This window comes from Oratosquilla oratoria, chromosome 12, assembly GCF_046742065.1.
Source record: "Oratosquilla oratoria isolate Oo_2021 chromosome 12, ASM4674206v1, whole genome shotgun sequence".
Classification (NCBI taxonomy): Eukaryota; Metazoa; Arthropoda; class Malacostraca; order Stomatopoda; family Squillidae; genus Oratosquilla; species Oratosquilla oratoria.
Window position 1 is genome coordinate 60,219,647 of NC_134788.1, and position 20,107 is coordinate 60,239,753.

Sequence of the window (20,107 nt, forward strand, 5' to 3'; positions counted from 1 at the left end):
CGTAGAATTCTTTGACAATAAGGTGAAAAATATAGTGTCGAATTTTCAGGATGATACAAATGAGTCACTACCCGTGACTAGAGACATAAATGAACCAAGACTGCTATCTTTTAGAGCAGTAAACCTGGGTGTGGTGAAATCCATATTGCGCAGAGCACGGTCGACATATTGTAGCAATGATCCCATCCCGATAAGTGACATCGAGTGTAGTGAGAATTTTGAAGACTTTGTGTTATCAAAGATTTAGTTAATCCTAGCATTGAAAAAAAAAAATGCTTTTCCATTCTCTGAGAAAAGAACGATTGTTAAGCCGATAGTGAAGGGTAGTCTTGATAGCCAATCCTTAAATTCATCCCGGCCCGTCTCAAGTCTGACATTCCTGTAAGAAATTATTGAAAATGTTATCCTCGAACAAATGAGCACTCACCTTGAATTAGTACATGCAGTCAATCCGCCTACCGTAAACTACATTCTACGGAAACAGCGCTGTGTTCGGTAGTAAATGATATGCGAATGTTAATGGATGAAGGAAAATGTGGTGTATTGATTCTACTTGATCTTAGTGCTGCTTTTGATACAATGGTGTATTCTATATTATTGCAAGACTGCAGGAACATAGGTATAGAAGGGAGGGCACTGAGGTACTTCGAAAGTTTCCTTGAGAACAGAACATATTAATTACAAGTTGGTGAATCGCTTTCAAGCCCAAAGGAGCTAGTGAGAGGGGTTCCGCAGGGAAGTGTCCTCGGTCCAGTTTTGTTTTGCATATATACTAGAGAGCTCTCTGGTGTACTGAATAGACACGGGGTCAGTTTTAAACTATTTGCGGATGATACACAATTCTATATGGCAGTGAACAATGTGCATAGCATAGAGACAGTGCTAAATGACTTAATGTATGACATTAGAAACTGGATGAAAAAAAAAATGAAAACAAGACAGAGTGCCTGATAGTTGGGAAAGAAATTGATTTGGTAAGGCTAAACATTCCAAGGTTGCACATAAATGGTGTCTCGATGACTGTGGGAGACAATATTAAGAATCTGGGAATGATCATAGACAGAAATGTAAATCTCGCGAGTCAGGTGCATCATGTGGTTAGAGTGGCTAGTTATCACCTGAGAAACATAACCTTTGCAAGGAAATATCTTGATAAAGAAACTGTCAAAATGCTTGTTCATAACTACGTGATAAGTAGGCTTGATAACTGCAACTCGCTGTATTATGGATTACCTAACCACTTATTGAGGAAATTACAATTAGTTATGAACAGAGCTGCGAGGATGATAGTAGGTTTAAAGAGGCGTGAGTGAATAACTCCCGTATTGATAAGCTTACACTGGTTGCCTATTAAGGCGAGGATCATTTATAGAATATGCACGCTAGTATATCAAGCGATTAAATTTGGAAAACCAGTCTACCTCAAATAATTGCTTAGTGACTTCAGTACAGCTTCCGACTTGACGTTAAGGCATAATGTTCAATTAGACAGGCTAAATGAGCCAAGATTCAACACCGAAATGGGTGGTAAAGCCTTTGTGAATAGTGCTCCAAGGTTATATGATAAATTACCCGAATGCGTAAGGATATCCGAGAACTACATAACCTTCAAGAAGGAACTAAAGGCATATTTGTTCACTGAGTGCTATGACACGGACAGCATGTCAATGAGGACGGATTTTGGTTGCTAGTATAATCGTTTTCAGCTGAGCAGAGCGTCATGCAGGACGGAGCTCAGCGTCGAATCGTCACATCAAGTATCATCAAGTCGATGAATGGAATAAACTTAGTAACCATGTAGTAAGCGCTGAAACTATCAGTTGTTTTAAAAAACGATTAGACAACTTTATGGATGGGGATGACAGGTGGTGATGGATACGGAGCTGCCTAGTGTAGCCCTTATGGTCTCTTGCAGTCTCCTTTATTTGGGGTTGCCAACCGTCCTTTATTTCAAAGGACAGTCCTTTATTCAGCACTATTTATCCTTGTCCTTTATTGAGATTTGAAATGACACTAGTTGTCCTTTATTTTGAAATCGTTGTGACTGGTAGTTCAATCCTACTCTTGAGATGTGATGATTGCAAAAGCGTTTACTTTTTGTAAGAGTGCAGACTGTCAACTCCGCATTCTGCACAATACCAGACGCACAGAGCGGCAGACCGCAGTCCAGGGTGTAAAATTAACCTCATTTTATGTATAACTCAATTTTTCATAAAAAAAAAAGACACAAATTTTGGGAAAACCAGAAAATCGTAAACTATGTCACTAAATATGAGAACCACCGGCAAGAAAAAAGAAAAGAAAAATAATAGAGAAAGAAAGGAAGTGCCGTTGGACGTTTGGAAAGGCAATACTTCCGCCTATCAACTGAACTCACGAAGAACCAAAACAAATATAGCGTATTATACAACAATGTAATGATGACACCCTTCACAAAATCGAGGGGTAATGTGTTATAGATACCAGAAGAACAGTGATATATTTCATGTTAACAGATATTTGGAAAAACAGAAAAGATTTCGATGAAATTCAACATTCGGCATATCATTAAATCTAAGCTTCGTAGGCAATTTATTTCCCAAAGTTTCAGATATTTGTAGAAGTAGTAGAACACTTGAAGCTAGAAGGAAAGCTTAGATTAAAGATGGATGAACTTTTTGATGAAGTAATTATAATTCAAAGAAACTTCAACACTATCATAATCTCTCGGCTCTTCATAAGCTCAACAATATCCAGAAAGTGGTATTTTATTTTGAAATCTATGGACTTTAACCCATTAAACTCCGATGACAAGATGTCTTGTCATTTGGTCAAATTAAACAAAAAATCATAAAACACCAAAATGTTTGATCAAACACCAGAAAAATATGGCGTCAGTCCTCGCTTCGTGCGAGGACTGACGCCATATTTTTCTGGTGTTTGATCAAACATTTTGGTGTTTTATGATTTTTTGTTTAATTTGACCAAATGACAAGACATCTTGTCATCGGAGTTTATTGGGTTAAATGTATCAATGTTTTCAAAATAGTTTATTTTGTACAATCGATTCCTGGAACATCATCTTATTGTGAGAGAATTTTTAGTTTAATGTCATCTAAATGGCGAGATGAAAGGAACTGATGCTCTGTTGAATTAAGAATGAACTTCTCATACATTTCAACATAAAAGATAGCTATTTGGAATTCGTTAAAAACAGCAAAGACGATACAAATTTTCTGAAGGCAGCAAAAAGCCAGGGCAAATATAGTTTTAAAGATTAGAATCCTTTGATAAATGTCTTCTCAGTCTTGTTTTTATATTTTTATTTAGGTAAGAGAAATGTAATTTTGAGCTGCATTTGATATTATAGACATCTATTATGATTTATAGCCACTTAAATAAATATCAATAAAATTTTATGTCCTTTATTGTAGCTTAACAGAGTTGGCAACCCTACCTTTATTCTTATGTTCTTATAACTACATGGTAATGTCGTAACACATTCGTAAAATTCAACAAAAACTCACTGTGTTGGATAAGAAGAAATGAAATAGATGATATCCATATATTTCGATCACGAACTGTGATCCTCTTTTGTATTCCACTGAAGAGGATCACAGTCCGTGATCGAAATATATGGATATCATCTATTTCATTTCTTCTTATCCAACACAGTGGATTCTTGTTGAATTATGTTCTTATGTTCAATCATATCACTGGGCAAATCGATATTTCTCAGATACATCAGTCACCCCTGTAATTTGACTCTAGTACGTTTTCTTTCACAGTGGTTGATGAGAGAAGACGGAAATTGGAGCTACGGACAAAGGGCAACAGTACCACAACACTAACCCTGAGTTGCACTCTTTCATCTATTCTATTTGAAGAGCTTGTTTTCGTGGCTGTGTTTTGTACAAGCTAAACAAGTGTGCCTTTGTTGAATTCGTAAGTGAAATCATATAGTGGTAAAGTAGCTTAGTGAATGTGTTGTGTTTACTTTTGGCATTCACTTACCGTTTGGTAGTGTAATTGGCATTCTGAACAGGGGTAAATGTGCAGGTATTTATCAAGATGTTTGCCAGTCTGGCACCTGCAATTACCTACATAGTCGGTTAGCTCATATCATTTTGAATGTTTTTAACCCCAGATATAAGTACTGCAAACTAAAAGTGGTGTCAATAGCTGTTTAAGAAAATTGAGATGAATGGACACCTTTATAATTAAAAAGGTCAGGTCAAGCCTCACTGCTGCAATTCTTAACTCTATCTCTTATCATTAAGTATTTTAAAGCCCATGTATAACTATTACAAAGTAATAGTAATATTGGTAGCAATTTTTAGAAAATTTAGACTGGCAAATGTTTTGGTATATCTTAAAGATATTCGCTAGTCTCAAAGCTGCAAACTTTATCATTGGCTAGCTCCTATCATTGTGAGTGTTGTGAGCTCAAATTAATATTAACATTAGTAGTGATTAAAAAAAAGTTAGGACTGGCAAGCATCCTTATGCTTATCAATGTGTGTATCTTATTTGCTTATGTTGTTCTTATATTCTTATTAGGGGATGGATCTCCATTCAGTCTTCCATGGTAGGAAAATAATTCATAAAGTTCACTCAGAATTCAGTGTGCACTAATGATATTCTTGTGAGTAAATTTATTTTTTCTTGATATTCATTCCACACATCCATGCCATATCAATTAGAAGTTATTGCATTGTAATATGAGCAGTTATACCTCCTCTTATGCAGTCTTACATAGATAATGGATGTAGGTCATGTGACCAATATGTCCAGATCACTTTCAGCTTGAGTAGGTCAGGCCTCTGATTTGTGTCCTCTGTGTCCTCCCTCAATTGACTTTGACCAGGTGTGTCCACCAGTATAAAACTTTCCTCAAAATTAGATTTTGTCTCCTGGTTAACCCAAAATTGATCAAGTCTCCTTTTGCATTGTATGACAGTAGAAACCCAATTTAAGGTCTTCTCTTTTTCCACATGAAGGGGATGGAGAGGGGGTGTCACCAATTAAGTGAGGTAGCTTTGCCATGGATGTACTGTGTCTTGCTGCATTGCTTTTGACCCAGAACAGTGGGAGGGATACAAGGATGACCTATCATCCATAATGAGCTAAGATGAGAGGGAGGAAAGAGTGGTAGATTAGAGTGAAATGGGTGGGAGTGGGTGTGAATCTTTTGACTTAACTACTTCCTTTATAAGGGAGGAAAAGTCCTTGGTGTGTGTGTGTATATATATATATATACTGTATATATACATATATATATATATATATATACATATATATATATATATATATATGTATATATATATATATATACATATATATATATATATGTATACACACACATATTTAAGTATATATATGTATATATATTTATATGTGTGTGTGTGTAATGTGTGTGTGTGTGTGTGTTTGTATTTACCTAGTTGTATTTTACGGAAAGGGGAGCTATGTTCGTGGTGTCCCGTCTTCATATCTCATTTTATCTAAACTATTGTGTGTGTGTGTATATACCTAGTTATATTTACCTAGTTGTATTTTACGGGAAGGGGAGCTATGCTCGTGGTGTCCCGTCTTCATATCTCATTGTATCTAAACTATTTTTAAATTTATGTATTGTTTTTGCACACACCACTTTCTCATCTAACTTGTTCCAACTGTCTATTACTCTGTGAGGAAAGCTGTTCTTTTTCAGATCTCTTCTATAGCTGTCTTTCTTGATTTTCTTTCCGTGTCCTCTTGTATTTCTATCATCCCATTTTATCAGATTCTCTCTATCAATAATTGTGTGTGTATTTACCTAGTTGTAATATACGGGTGGGGAGCTATGCTTGTGGTGACCCGTCTTTGTATCTCTCCGCATCAAGTTTTATCTTAAGATCTTGTAGTGTTTGCACATACTGTTTTGTTGTCTAATTTGTTCCATGTATTTATTGCTCTGTTTGGGAAAATGTTCCTTTTCAAGTTTTTTCTATAACTATCCTTTTTCAATTTTTTTCGTGTCCCCTCGTTTTACTGTTTTCCCACACTAACAGGTCGTTCCTGCCTAAAACTTCCATTGTGTGTGTGTGTGTGTGTGTGTGTTTACCTAGTTGTATTTTATGGGAAGAGAGCTATGCTTGTAGTGACCCGGTTTTGTATCATTCAGCATCCAGTTTGATCTTAAATTTTTGTATAGTTTTTGCATTCACTTTTTCCTCATTCATTTTGTCCGAGATATCTACCACTCTGTGTGGGAAGCTATTCTTTTTCAGATTTCAATTATTTTCCATTGTGTCTTGCAACCTTTGGCTAGAATGGTGGATTCCTTCCAGTTTGGTAGGTGTCCCATAGACACAGAGGGACACCTACCAAACTGGGAGGGATTCACTATTCTAGCCAAAGGTCTACACAAGAATCAACAGAAAATAATTGAATCCCTTTACATTGCCAACTACAAAAACACAAACAAGAGAACTGGTGACTTGAAATGGACAAAATCTACCTTGACATTAGCTCTCCAAGAATGGCTTCCTAGACCCCCATACTCTAAGTAGATACCTTTTTCTCACCACTTTTGCCTACCCTTTCCAGCTTTCTTCCTTTTGACAATTCTTCTTACACCGTGCTACCATATTTTATTTCACATGCTATCAAATCATGTATCCTCCATTATTTATACTTTGTTCCTTCACCACTTAATATTTTCATCATTATCATTATTAGCATAATTTTTCATTATTATATTACCATTATTGTTATTCTCTTCCTCTTATTATTATTATTATTATTGTTATCATTATTGATTTAATATCAATAATTATTTATTTGTATTAATATTGTTATCATTATTATTACTGTTATTATTATTATTATTGTTATTGTTATTATTGTTATTATTATTATTATCATTATTATAATTTTCGTTGTTATTGTTATAATTTTCATTGTATTTTCCACTACTTGGAGGAGGGATTGAGGAAGTTGGTGACAGAGTTTGGGAGAGTATGTGATAGAAGAAAGCTAAAGATAAATGTGGGTAAAAGTAAGGTGATGAGATGTACAAAGGGTGAAAGTGGCAGTAGACTGGAAGTGAGCATTAAGGGAGAGAGACTGGAGGAGGTGGATAGTTTTAGATACTTGGGTGCAAATGTGGCAAGGAAAAGGTGGAGTGAAGGTGAAGGTAGAATGTAGATTGAGAGAAGCGAGTAAATGCCTTGGAGGATTGAAGAGTGTAATGAGGAATAGACATTTGGGAATGGATGCTAAGAGGAGACTGTATGAAGGAGTGATTGTGCCAACAGCACTGTATTGGGCAGAAACATGGAACATAAGAGAGGAAGAGAGAAGGAGTTTGAATGTGTTTGAGATGAGGTATCTGAGAAGTATGTTGGGGGTTACTAGGCTAGATAGAGTGAGAAATGAGGTGAGGAGGAGAACGTGGGTGGAAAGGGAGTTGGGAGATAGGGTTGATGAAAGAGTATTAGGATGGTTTGGACAGATGGAAAGAATGAGTGAAGAAAGACTAGTAAAAGAGGTGTGGAGGGAGTGAACATGAGGGGACGTCCTAGGATGAGGTGGATGGATGGGGTTAAGGGGGCTTTGGGGAAGAGGGGAATGTCTGTTGAGGAAGAACAGGACAGGACAGAAGACAGGGGTGAATGGAGAATGGTTGTATATGGATGATGCTGTGATGTATGAGGTGGAATGGGTGGGGGGATGGGGGATAAGGTAGTATGTGTGAGCAAAATTTGACGCAGCCCGAAGGTATTTCTCCCTGTCTTCTCTTTTTATGCATGGGGGGATGGAGAGGGGGGGTCGCCGGTTTAATGAAGCGGCCTTGCTGTGGATGTTCTGTGTCTCGCGACACTGCTTCTGACCCAGGGCAGTGGACAAGGTGCAGGGATGACCCATCATCCAGGAGGTGCTAAGATAGGAGGGAGGGTGGAGGGGTGTGGAGTGTATTCAGGGATGGAATGGGTGGGAATGATTTTATGCCTTTTTCTTTTTGGCTACCTTCCTTGTAAGGGGGAAAAAGCCTTGGTATATGTATGTATGTATGTACTTATTATTTGTTACAATGAATATGTAATGTTCACACTTGTCACCAATTCTGGTAACATGGAGAGGTAGTGATGTCCACCCCATGTATAAAATACACACAGCTCGTTTGCACACCATTCCATTGAAAAAGGATACCTGCAAAACTAGTCAGGAATAAACTCAGACTAAGACTCCTGTCTGGGGTATTAGCTGCATGTTTTTGTGGCAGAGTAGCATGCAGTTGATACTTTAGGGTCTATATGAGGTGCCCCTACGGACCAGAGCCACACATCATTTTGTCTGTGATAGAGGAAAACTCTGTACATAGAGAAATGATGACACTTTTATACTACGACTGTCCCTCCGATATGCTGTCCCCCAACCCCTTGTTACTGTCCTGTACCATTTCTCTGAATATTCATTTCCTTTTTTCGCCTACCTACCCTATGGTGGGGGCAAAAGGATACTGCCACCAAGCATTTCCACTTGAGTCATAAAAGGGACGGGGGATGGGATTAGGAGTCCTACTACCTGTAGCCCCAAAAGGGGATATTCCTAATAAAGATAGTAAAGGCATAAGAGGGTCTGGGAGCTTTCCAACCAGTACCCTAAGGTTTGGGTCTTTTAATGTGCGTGGATGTGGTACAGATGAGAGTAAAAGGAAAGAGATAGGCAGTATGTTTGTGAGAAGAAAGATGGATGTACTGGCTTTGAGTGACACTAAAATGAAAGGAAAGGGCAACTGTGAGTTTGGGAGTGTAGCTGGGAGGTACTCAGGAGTGAAGAGGGGACGAGGAAGAGAAGGAGTGGCTATACTAGTAAGCGGGTAGTGGAGTGGAAGGAGGTGTCATCAAGGTTGATGTGGATGAAGATGAAGCTGGGAAAGGAGATGTGGGTTTTTGTAAGTGCGTATGGGCCTGGTAGTGAAAAGAGCGTAGAGGAAAGGGAGGTTTTTTGGGTAGATATAAATGAGTGCATAGAGGGATTAGGAAGAAATGTCAATGTAGTTGTATTGGGAGATCTAAATGCTAGGGTAGGACCAATTGACAGAGTGATTGGGAAGTATGGAGTTCCAGGTAAAAATCTTAGTGAATTGATGGTGGAGATGTGTCTTGAAAGAGAGTTGATGATAGCAAATACTGTACATTGTTTAAGAAGAAAGTCGAGCATAAGTACACATGGGAGAGGTTGGTGGATGGAAGGGTGGCAGATAGAGTGTTAATGGACTATATAGTGGTGACCAGGGGTATGGTCACTGTTTCCTCTTTCAGTTTGTTCCATATATCTATTACTCTGTGTGGAAAGTTGTTCTTTTTCAGACCTCTTCTGTAACTGTCTGTGTGTGTTTGTGTGTGCATGTGTGTGAAACAGCAAATGCCAAAACCATACACAGATTCAAAGTTAAACTGGACGTGGAGAGATACAAAACCGGGTCACAACGAGCATAGCTGCAGTCATGTAAAATACTAAGTAGGTAAATACTGTATACAAATAATAGAATGGAGGTATATTGTAAAAAGTCTACTTACATAACACATAAATGACTGAAAGATATGTAACTTGATTAATGCTGTTGAAGATTAATTATTTGTGCTGTACAATGAATCAGGTGATGTAATGTACTATACAGCAAAGCAAAGCAATTACAGCTCTTTTGAATGCACCTATTCAGCAGGTGCTTCTTCAGGAAACCTATCTTTGCTGAGAAGCTTATTTACATCATGATAGGCAATAGTTGCTCCTTAGACTGTCAAACCAAGCAGTCCCATCTCCCTGAGGAACACTCCAGCTGGAACAGGGTTTTCCCACGAATCCTTTATAGAGTGTATTTTGTGTTGTTGGTGTTCATGATTGTGCACAGTGTAGTCTTTCATAATGTGTTGTCTAGTATTGGGTGAAGTGATCCATCCTGGACGATTATTTGCAATGCTGTCATCCAACCTCTTGTGTTATATCAAAAGGGTTGGATGGTAGCAGTGCTGTCTGGTGTGGTGGACTATGTCCTTTTGTAGGGAGAGAGGATTTTGAGGGATGGATATCAGAGGATCTAAGAACAAATTCTGGTAACACATTGCTGTATACCAGATCTTGTTGTTGAAAATGTGTCTGTATTGATTCACTATCCTTAGTATGGGTTCTTGATTGGAAATCTGTGTGAGTATGGGCTTGTGTTTTGGGAGTCTGTGATGTTACTGAGGGTTTTGCTAATGATGTAGAAGAGGGTTTTGTTGAAGATGCAATGGGATGCATTGCTAAAGATGAGGTAGAGGGATCTGTTGATGATACATTGTAACTTTACAAAATAGATAACTTGTTCCGGACTGAACAGCGGAAGCAGGATTCTCATAGGAGTGGAGGACAGGGATGAAGTGGAAGGAGAGGGCATATGTCTTTGCTCCGCCATCCATCTGTCTAAAATGAAGTACGTGCTTGGCACTACCAAGACTAGCCAGTTGAAGAATGTCTTGTTCAAGACAGTACTCTTTGCATTGTTGAGAATGTATTAACCACTTCCATACGGTGATGCCTACGTAGGCGTCATGAGGAGCAAGTGGGCATGCGATGATGCCGACATCGGCGTCTTGATTATATTTATTGTAGTCATACCTACGTAACCTCCATTCTCTCTAAACTGGCTTCATCATATTTTCTATGGTTATCAAAATTCACAGGTGAAAGAAAACGGAACGATTGAGCACTGACTTTATTTTTCATAATGCGATTATTATGATGCAATGTGCCCCAGAGTGAAGAGGTTAAGTGAGCTTCTCTGCTATGGAAACAATGAAGTTCTGATTCACAATTAATAGTAAGAAGAGAATCAAGGACAGAGCAATGACCACATCGGGGACCATTTGTACAGTTCTTTCTTCCATGGTGAAACTCGTAACACTGGTAACTCTTTTAAAGACAATTGATGAAAGCTTTTATTGGGAGAGAAAGAGGACCAATATTTACTCACTCAGGGAGATATGGACCATGAAATGTGAGCATGCTACTATTTTCTCTTGTTTTTGTCACTCTGTAAGCATTGTCAGGGCACAATTGATATTTCTGAGAATTTATGTAGGTCTTGGTTGTGGAAATGTGCTTTGTAGTAATTGAATGTTCGGTGTTGTTTGATGGATTTGAAAATTCCATCTGAAGGACAAGGTAGATGGAGGAGCATCATGGCTGGTGTTAAGTCCTTACCTCAGATCATCTTTACCATATTTATTTAGGTTATTTGTAGGGAACACTCCAGTCTCTCTAGATACTCAATAGCATGGATATAGTTACCTCTGTTATCCTTATAGTATGTCACAATGCAGTAAGATGTAGGGGTATGTTCTTTGGTAGCATGTTCTTCAGCATCATTGAAGAGGTTGGGACAGGAATCATTCTTGCTGTCAACTATATTATTTGATCAAATGATCTCGGCAAATATGCTGTCATCTTCATGATGGGAAATGCTCAAATGGTACCAAAACTCATAAGATATCTAACTTTACATTGATTAATGTTCATAGGCAGGGACACATTCTAAACTGAGATAATACTTATATCAAATGAAAGTTCCACAAAGAGGACATTCCTAAAAAAAAGTAAATGTATCAGAGGGTCTGATAGTTTTCTGACCAGTAACCTAAAGTTTGGATCTTTTAATGTGCATGGATGTGGTACAGATGAGAGTAAAAGGGAAGAGATAGGTAGTATATTTGTGAAAAGAAAGATGGATGTGTTGGTATTGAGTGAAACTGGGAAGGGACATGTGGGTTTTTGTAAGTGCATATGGGCCTGGTTGTGAGAAGAATGTAGAGGAAAGTGAGGCTTTTTGGATCGATTTAAATGAATGCATAGAGGGTTTAGGGAGAAATGTCAATGTAGTGGTATTGGCAGACCTTAATGCTAGGGTAGGAAATGAACCAACAGATGGAGTGGTTAGAAAGTGTGGAGTTCCAAGAAAAATTGTAATGCAGAGTTGATGGTGGAGAAGTGTCTTGAAAGAGAGTTGATAATACCAAATACAGTGAGGAAGAAAGTCAAGCATGACAGCACATGGGAGAGGGTGGTGGATGGAAGGGTGGTAGATAGAGCATTAATGGACTACTGTATACTGTATAGTGGTAACCAGGAGAATAGTAGGAATAGTTAAGGATGTACACGTTCTAAGGGGAGAAAGTGGGGGATATCAGATCATTTTTTGGTGGAAGGTAAGTTGAGAGTAGAGGATAGATTGAGAAAGAGGAAAATGACAGAAGGTAGGGAGGTTCGTAAAGTGAAGTGTTTAAATGAGAAAGAAAAGGAGAAGTACAAGAAGAATCTGAGAGAGGAGTGGGAAGAAGTGAAAGATAGAGTAGAATTAGGAGTGGAGAAGGAATGGGGATAATTCAAGGAGGGAGTCACAAAATGTGCAAAGATGGTGTGTGGAACACGGAGGACATGAGGAAATAGAAGGAAAAGTAGTGAGTGGTGGGATGAGGAAGCAAAGAAGGTTGTAGAAGAGAAGAAGCAAGCATTCACAGATTGGTTACAAAATAGGATGAGAGAATCATATGAGAGGTCAAATAAAAGAGAAGACAAGTAAAGCATAAAGGAGGCAAAGAGGAGAGCAGGTATGAAATGGGGTAAGAGTATGACAGAAAGTTTTGAAATTAAAAGATGTTTTGGAAAGAAATTAAGAGAGGAAGAGGAGGCAAATCAAGTAGAGAAGAAAAGGTAAAAGGTGCAGATGGAGAGATGATAATGGAAGAGATGGCAGTGAGAGGAAGATGGGCAGAGTATTTTAGGGAGTTGCTAAATGTGAAGTAGGATAGGGAGGGAAAATTAATTGCAGTGGAAAATGCTAAGAAAATGACAGTAAAAGAGGGAAATTAAAGGCAAAGATGAGGTGAAGGCAGTTGTTAAGATGATGAGGGGAGGGAAAAGACCTGGGAAAGACCTGGGTTAGATGGGTGTCATGTAGAATAAAAAAAAAAAAAAAAAAAAAAAAAAAAAATTACGGTGATGGTGCAGTGGCTGGTGAGGTTATTCAATGTTAACTTAAGAGAGGGTAGAGTGCCAGAGGGCTGGAGGAGTGCCTGTATAGTTCCACTCTACAAGGGAAAAGGGGACAAATGTGAGTTTAGTAGTTTCAGAGGGATCAGTTTGTTAAGTGTAGTTGGGAGGGCTTATGGGAGAATCTTGAGTTGAGCGGATTAGGAAAGGAACAGAGATAGTAATTGGTGAGGAATAGTGTTGATTTAGGACAGGTAGGAGTTGTGTGGAAAAGGTAAAGATGCTTTTTGGGCTTTTATGGATTTGGAAAAGGCTTATGACAGGGTAGACAGGAAGGCACTGTGGGAGGTATTGCAGATATATGGGATAAGAACTGTCAAGATTTATTACGAGAGTAGTAGAGCTTGTGTTGAATTCAGAAATGGAGTGAGTAGTTTGAGGTAAAGGTGGGACTTCAACAGGTATGTGTTATGTCACCTTGGTTGTTCAATTTATATACGAATGGGGTGGTGTGAGAGGTAAATGCAAGGATAATGGGTCAGGGATTAGAGATGGTTAAAGAAAAGGGAGAAAAGTGGGAGATAAGCCAGTTGTTGTTTGAAGATGAATGTGGGTAAAAGTAAGGTGATGAGATATACTAGAGGAGAAAGTGACAACAGACTGGAACTGAGTATTAAAGGAGAGAGACTGGAGGAAGTGAATAGTTTTAGATACTTGGGTACAAATGTGGTAGGAAAGGAAGGAGTAGTGGACATAGAATGTAGATTGAGAGCAGTTAAATACCTAGGGGGATTAAAAAGCGTATTGAGAAATAGGCATTTGGGAATTAATGCTACAAGAAGATTGTATGAAAGAGTGATTGTGCCAACAGCACTTTATGGGGCAGAAACATGAAACATGGGAGAGGAGGAGATTGAATGTGTTTGAGATGAGGTGCCTGAGAAGTATGATAGGGGTTACTAGGCAAGATAGAGTGAGAAATGAGGAGGTGAGGAGGAGAACGGGGATGGAAAGGGATTTGGGAGATAGGGTTGATGAAAGAGTATTGGGACAGTTTGGACACAAGGAGAGAATGAGTGAAGAAAGATTATTAAAACACCTGTGGAAGGCAGAGGTAGGAGTTGATATGTGGGGATGACTAAGGATGAGATGGATGGATGGGGTAAAAGGGGCATTGGGAAAGAGGGGAATGTCTGTTGAGGAAGGACAGGAGAAGACAGAAAATTTGGTTGAATAGGGAATGGTTGTGTATGGATGATGCTGTGATACATGAAAGGGAGTGGGTGGGGGATGGGGGGTGAGGGAGTGGGTGTGAAAAATAAATTTATATATCCTGAAGGGATTTCTAATCCATCTTTTCCATTTCTAAATGAGGGGATGAAGAGGGGGGATCACCATTTTAATGAGGAAGTGCTATGTCTTGCAACACTGCTTCTGACCCAGGGCAGTGGGCGAGATGCAGGGGTTACTGAGGACCCAAGATAAGAGGGGAGGAGGGTGATGGATGGGAGTGGAGTATGTGGGGATGGAATGGGTGGGAGTGGATTCTATGTCTTTGGTTTTTTGGCTACCTTCCTTGTAAAGGGGAAAAAGCCTTTGGTATATGTATATATATATATATTATCACACAAATGTCACAACTGGTAAGGGAGTCACAGGCTTCTTGGAAGATGACTGAGATTGTGTATGTAATGCCCGTGTTTAAAGGACCTGTAGGATATGTGAAAGCACTAATTCTGATATTATACATTGTCCTCTTGCTATTTCCACATTTACTGGGATTGAACCTTTAATACCAATTCCTTCCTGATTACATCATGATTGTTGAGATTGTTTTAGTAGGTATATCCAATATATATTTTTTTATTAGACAAACAGGTATTTTACTTAATGTGACAAGAAAAAATATGGAAATTTCCACTACAATTTCATTTATGTTATTTAGAAATAATAACACAGGTACATCACTTACCAGTTTATCTGAAAGGATGCGATGACTTGCATCACTTATTTGTGTCAGATGAGATGAACTGAATAAGCCCTCCTAGGGTTTGTCATATTTAGACTCTGGTCTTGTGAGCCCAAACATGGAATGTTGTGGAATTATGTTAAAATATGAGTGCTTTGGCCATCTGGGCTGTTTCCTACTTCCAAATCTCATGACATGATGAAAAAGCCAGAGCAAAATTTTAGTCATTCCAGTTGAGGTGGGGTGAGTATGCATGTAGCTATTGGATGGTTTTCAGCATATTTCTAATGTAAAGGTAGAATACAATATATAATAGCACTATATCTGTTAGTATCTATATTTCATGTTACATTATGGCAAGTACAAGGGGCCTGTTTAGGTACAAAGGGACTTGAATATTAAATGGTTTGTGTACACAACACTCACAATCATATAACAGTATATTACACAATTTCAAAGAGTTAGATGACAATCTTATGATTACATATTTTCCAGGAGGAGGGTAACTATCACCATTCCTTTGGAAGAGCTATCCATAGAATCCATAGGTGTCATGTAATGAAGAGGATCTGGTGTGACATCTATAGCACAGCTATATCATGATTTATTTTAGATATCACATGATGACCCACAGAAGAGAGAAGTATTTCCAGTGTAACCTATGTGATTCTGCTTTCTCACAAAAAAGTGTTCTCACACAGCATATGAGGACCCACACAGGAGAGAAGCCTTTCCAATGCGACCTGTGTGATTCTGCTTTCTCACAAAAGAGTTCTCTCACAAGTCATATGAGGACCCACACAGGAGAGAAGCCTTTCCAGTGTGATGTGTGTGATTCTGCTTTCTCACAAAAGAGTAATCTCACAAAGCATATGAGGAATCATACAGGAGAGAAGCCTTTCCAGTGTGACCTGTGCGATTCTGCTTTCTCAGTAAAATGTCATCTCACAAGCCATATGAGGACCCACACAGGAGAGAAGCCTTTCCAGTGTGAACTGTGTGATTCTGCTTTCTCACATAAGAGTGATCTTGTAAAGCATATGAGGACCCACACAGGAGAGAAGCCTTTCCAATGCGACCTGTGTGATTCTGCTTTCTCATTAAAAGGTCATCTCACAAGTCATATGAGGACTCACACAGGAGAGAAGCCTTTCCAGTGTGACCTGTGTGATTCTGCTTTCTCACAAAAGATGTATCTCAAATATCATATGATGATCCACACGGGAGAGAAGCCTTTCCAATGCGACCTTTGTGATTCTGCTTTCTCACGAAAGAATTCTCTTACAAAGCATATGAGGACCCACACAGGAGAGAAGCCTTTCCTGTGTGATCTGTGTGATTCTGCTTTCTCATGTAAGTCTTCTCTTAGACAGCATATGAGGACCCACACAGGAGAGAAGCCTTTCCAGTGCGACCTGTGCAATTCTTCTTTTTCAAGAAAGGGTGATCTGAGAAAGCATATGAAGACCCACGCAGGAGGGACGCCTTTCCAATGTGACCTGTGCAATGCAGCTTTCTCAAAAAAGGATTCTCTCACAGAACATATGAAGAGCCACACAGGAGAGGTCTTCTAGTGTGACCTGTGCGATTCTGCTTTTTCACAAAAGGGTTATCCCACACAGCAGATGAAGACTCCCACAGGAGAAAGAGAAGCCTTTCCAGTGTGACCTCTTTGATTCTGGTTTTTCACATGAGACTTCTCTCACAAGGTATATGAGGATAGACATTGGAGGGAAGCCATTCCTGTATGATTTGTATGGTGAAAAGAACACAATATTCCGAGGGCTTGGATCAAACCAACAGAAAGGCATACACAAGTAATGCCTATGCACTTAAGTGTCCAGCATGGCATTCCCTTTGTTTTACCTGTATAGAGGTATTAGGGAGAAATGTCAATATAGTTGTATTGGGAGACCCTAATGCTAGGGTAGGAAATGAACCATTAGATGGAGTGATTGGGAAATATGAAGTTCCAGGAAAAAATCATAGTGGAGAGTTGATGGTGGAGATGTGTCTTGGGAGTTGATAGCAAATATAGTGTTTAGGAAGAAAGTCAAGCATAAGTACACATGGGAGAGGGTGGTGGATGGATGTGTGGCAGATAGAGCATTAATGGACTTTATAGTGATAACCAAGAGTATAGTAGGATGTACATGTTCTAAGGAGAGAGAGTGGGGAAATATCAGATCACTTTTTGGTGGAAGGTAAGTTGAGAGTGGAGAATAGGTGGAAAAAGAGGAGAAGGGCAGAAGATTGGGAGGTACTTTGAGTGAACTGCTTAAATCAGAAAGAAAAGGAGGAGTACAAGAAGAAGCTGAGAGAGGAGTGGGAGGGAGTGAAGGATAGAGTAAAACCAGAAGTGGAGGAGGAATGGGGATGGTTCAAGGAGGGAGTCATAAGGTATACAAAGGTGGTGCGTGGAACAAGGAGGATGGGAGAAAATAGAAGGAAAAGTAGTGAGTGGTGGGATGAGGAAGCAAAGAAGGGTGTAGAAGAGAAGAAATAGGCTTTCACAGATTGGTTACAAAATAGGATGAGAGAATCATATGAGAGGTACAAAGAAAAGAGAAGACAAGTAAAGCATAAAAGAGGAGAGCAGATATGAAATGGGTTAAGAGTATGACAGAAAGTTTTGAAAATAATGAAAAATGTTTTGGAAAGAAATTACAAGAGGAATAGGAGACGAATCAAGTAGAGAAGAAAAGGTGATACAGATAGAGAGATGAGGGAAAGGTGGTTAGAGTATTTTAGGGAGTTGCTACATTTGAAGGAGGATAGGGAGGAAAAGGCAGTTGCAGTGGGAAGCGCTAAGAAAATGACCATGATGAGTGAGGAAAATGGAGGAGAAATAAGGAAAGATGAAGTGAAGGCAGCTGTTAAGATGATGAAAGCTGCTAAAGCACCTAGGTTGGATGGATACCATACAAAATATCTGAAAAAAAGAGGTCTAGGGATGGTGGACTGGCTGGTGAGGTTTTTTAGTGGTTGTTTAAGAGAGGGTAAAGTGCCAGAGGACTGGAGGAGTGCCTGTATAGCTCCACTCTACAAGGGAAAGGGGGACAAGTGTGAGTGTAGTAGTTTCATAGGGATCATCTTGTTAAGTGTAGCTGGAAAGGCTTATGAGAGGGTCTTGATTGAGCAGATTAGGAGAGGAACAGAGGGAGTAATTGGTTAGGAACAGTGTGATTTTAGGACAGGTAGGGATTGTGTAGATCAGATTTTTGTGTTAAGACAGATATGTAAGAAAGCTGTAGGAAAAGGTAAGGATGTATTTTGGGCTTTTATGGATTTGGAAAAGGCTTATGACATGGTAGACAGTAAGGCACTGTGGGAGGTTTTGCAGATATACAGGATAGGAGGAAAGCTGTTAAGAGCAGTCAAGAGTTTTTACGAGAGTAGTACAGCCTGTGTTAGGATAAGAAATGGAGAGAGTGAGTGGCTTGAGGTAAAGGTGGGATTTTATCAAGGATGTGTTATGTCATCCTGACTGTTTAATTTATACATGGATGGGGTGGTGCAAGTGGTGAATGCAAGGGTAGTGGGTCAGGGATTGGAGATGGTTAAAGAAAATGATAAGCCAGTTGTTGTTTGCTGATGACACTGCACTTGTGGCAGGATCAGAAAAGGGGATTGAGGAAGTTAGTGATAGTTTGGGAAGATTTGCAAAAGAAGGAAGTTGAAAATAAATGTGGGTAAAAGTAGGGTGATGAGATGTACAAGTGGAGAAAGTGGCGGCAGACTGGAAGTGAGTATTAAGGAAAAGAAACTGGCGGAAGTGGATAGCTTTAGATACTTGGGTGCGAATGTGGCAGGAAAGGGAGGAGTGGGGGGTGGAGGTAGAATGTAGATTAAGAGAAGCGAGTAAATGCCTTGGTGGATTAAGATGTGTAATGAGAAATAGACATTTGGGAATGGATGCTATGAGGAGATTGTATGAAGGATTGATTGCGCCAACAGCACAATACGGGGCAGAAACATGGAACATAAGAGAGGAGTTTGAATGTGTTTGAGATGAAATGACTGAGAAGTATGATAAGGGTTACTAGGCTAGATAGAATGAGAAATGAGGTGAGGAGAACAGGCATGGAAAGGGATTTGAGAGATAGGGTTAATGAAAGAGTATTGGGATGGTTTGGACACATGGAGAGAATGAGTGATGAAAGATTATTAAAACAGGTGTGGAAGGCAGAGGTGAAAGGAATGAACATGAGGAGGTGACCTAGGATGAGATGGATGGATGGGGTAAAAGGGGCATTGGGAAAGAAGGGAATGTCTGTTGAGGATGGACAGGAGAGGACAGAAGGTAGGGGTGAATGGAGAATGGTTGTGTATGGATGATGCTGTGATGCATGAGGGGAAGTGGGTGGGGAATGGGGGGGTGAGGGAGTATGTAAGGGAAAAAAAAAATGGACTCAGCCTGAAGGGATTTCTCCTCATCTTCTCCTTTTCTACATGAAGAGATGGAGAGGGAGGGTCGAATGAAGCAGCCTTGTTGTGGATGTGCTGTGTCTTGTGACACTGCCTCTAACCCAGGGCAGTGGACCCGTCATCCAGGAGGCTACCTTTCATGTAAGGGGGAAAAAGCCTTTGGTATATGTATGTACCATTTGTTTTTGGTATATGGAAAAATTCACTTTGTTGGACAATTAAACCTGGACCTTCGTTTCAGGATAATGTCAGACTTCTGTTGTTTTTCATACTTGGAACAGACTGGTTCAGGAACTTTTATAGTGGACTGAAATTTGGCATCTCTTGCAAGTTTGTATGATGGATATTCAGAACATAACCTCTGTAATCACCAAGTAAAATTTGTATGTATTCTGTAAATAAAACATTGAGGTTTATATTTTGTACATTTTATTTATTTTGTCATATCAGGACAATACCATATTTTTAGGTAATTATTTTAAAGTTATCACATTGCTCCAGTAGGAAGTCTTATACGGTTTCACAATTTGGATGCAATATGTAGCACAGTAATGCTTTATACACTCACCATATTTTAGATCAACCTTCTCCTTCACCACTCCAACACCTGTTTTGACTTTGGGATAAGATAGCCCATTGCACCTCTCTCTCTCTATATATATATATATATATATTTTTTTTATGAAATTTCATTGAGAAGAACTGCAGCAAGTA

General features: G+C 39.2%; 1 protein-coding gene across 4 annotated transcripts; it reads left to right on the top strand.

The window, feature by feature from the left end:
- The first annotated feature begins 3,782 nt into the window (after positions 1-3,782).
- LOC143031861 (uncharacterized) lies at positions 3,783-20,107 on the top strand. 4 transcript variants are annotated; one of them, XM_076196211.1, is made up of 2 exons: positions 3,783-3,944; positions 15,461-20,107. In XM_076196211.1, exon 2 carries the CDS (start codon positions 15,565-15,567, stop codon positions 16,537-16,539), a length of 975 nt encoding a protein of 324 aa, XP_076052326.1. In that variant the 5' UTR covers positions 3,783-3,944; positions 15,461-15,564; the 3' UTR covers positions 16,540-20,107. The 4 variants fall into 4 exon arrangements, with proteins under 4 accessions (XP_076052326.1, XP_076052325.1, XP_076052329.1 ...); XM_076196210.1 differs by having other exon boundaries at positions 3,783-3,924; XM_076196214.1 differs by having other exon boundaries at positions 3,783-3,924; positions 15,464-20,107.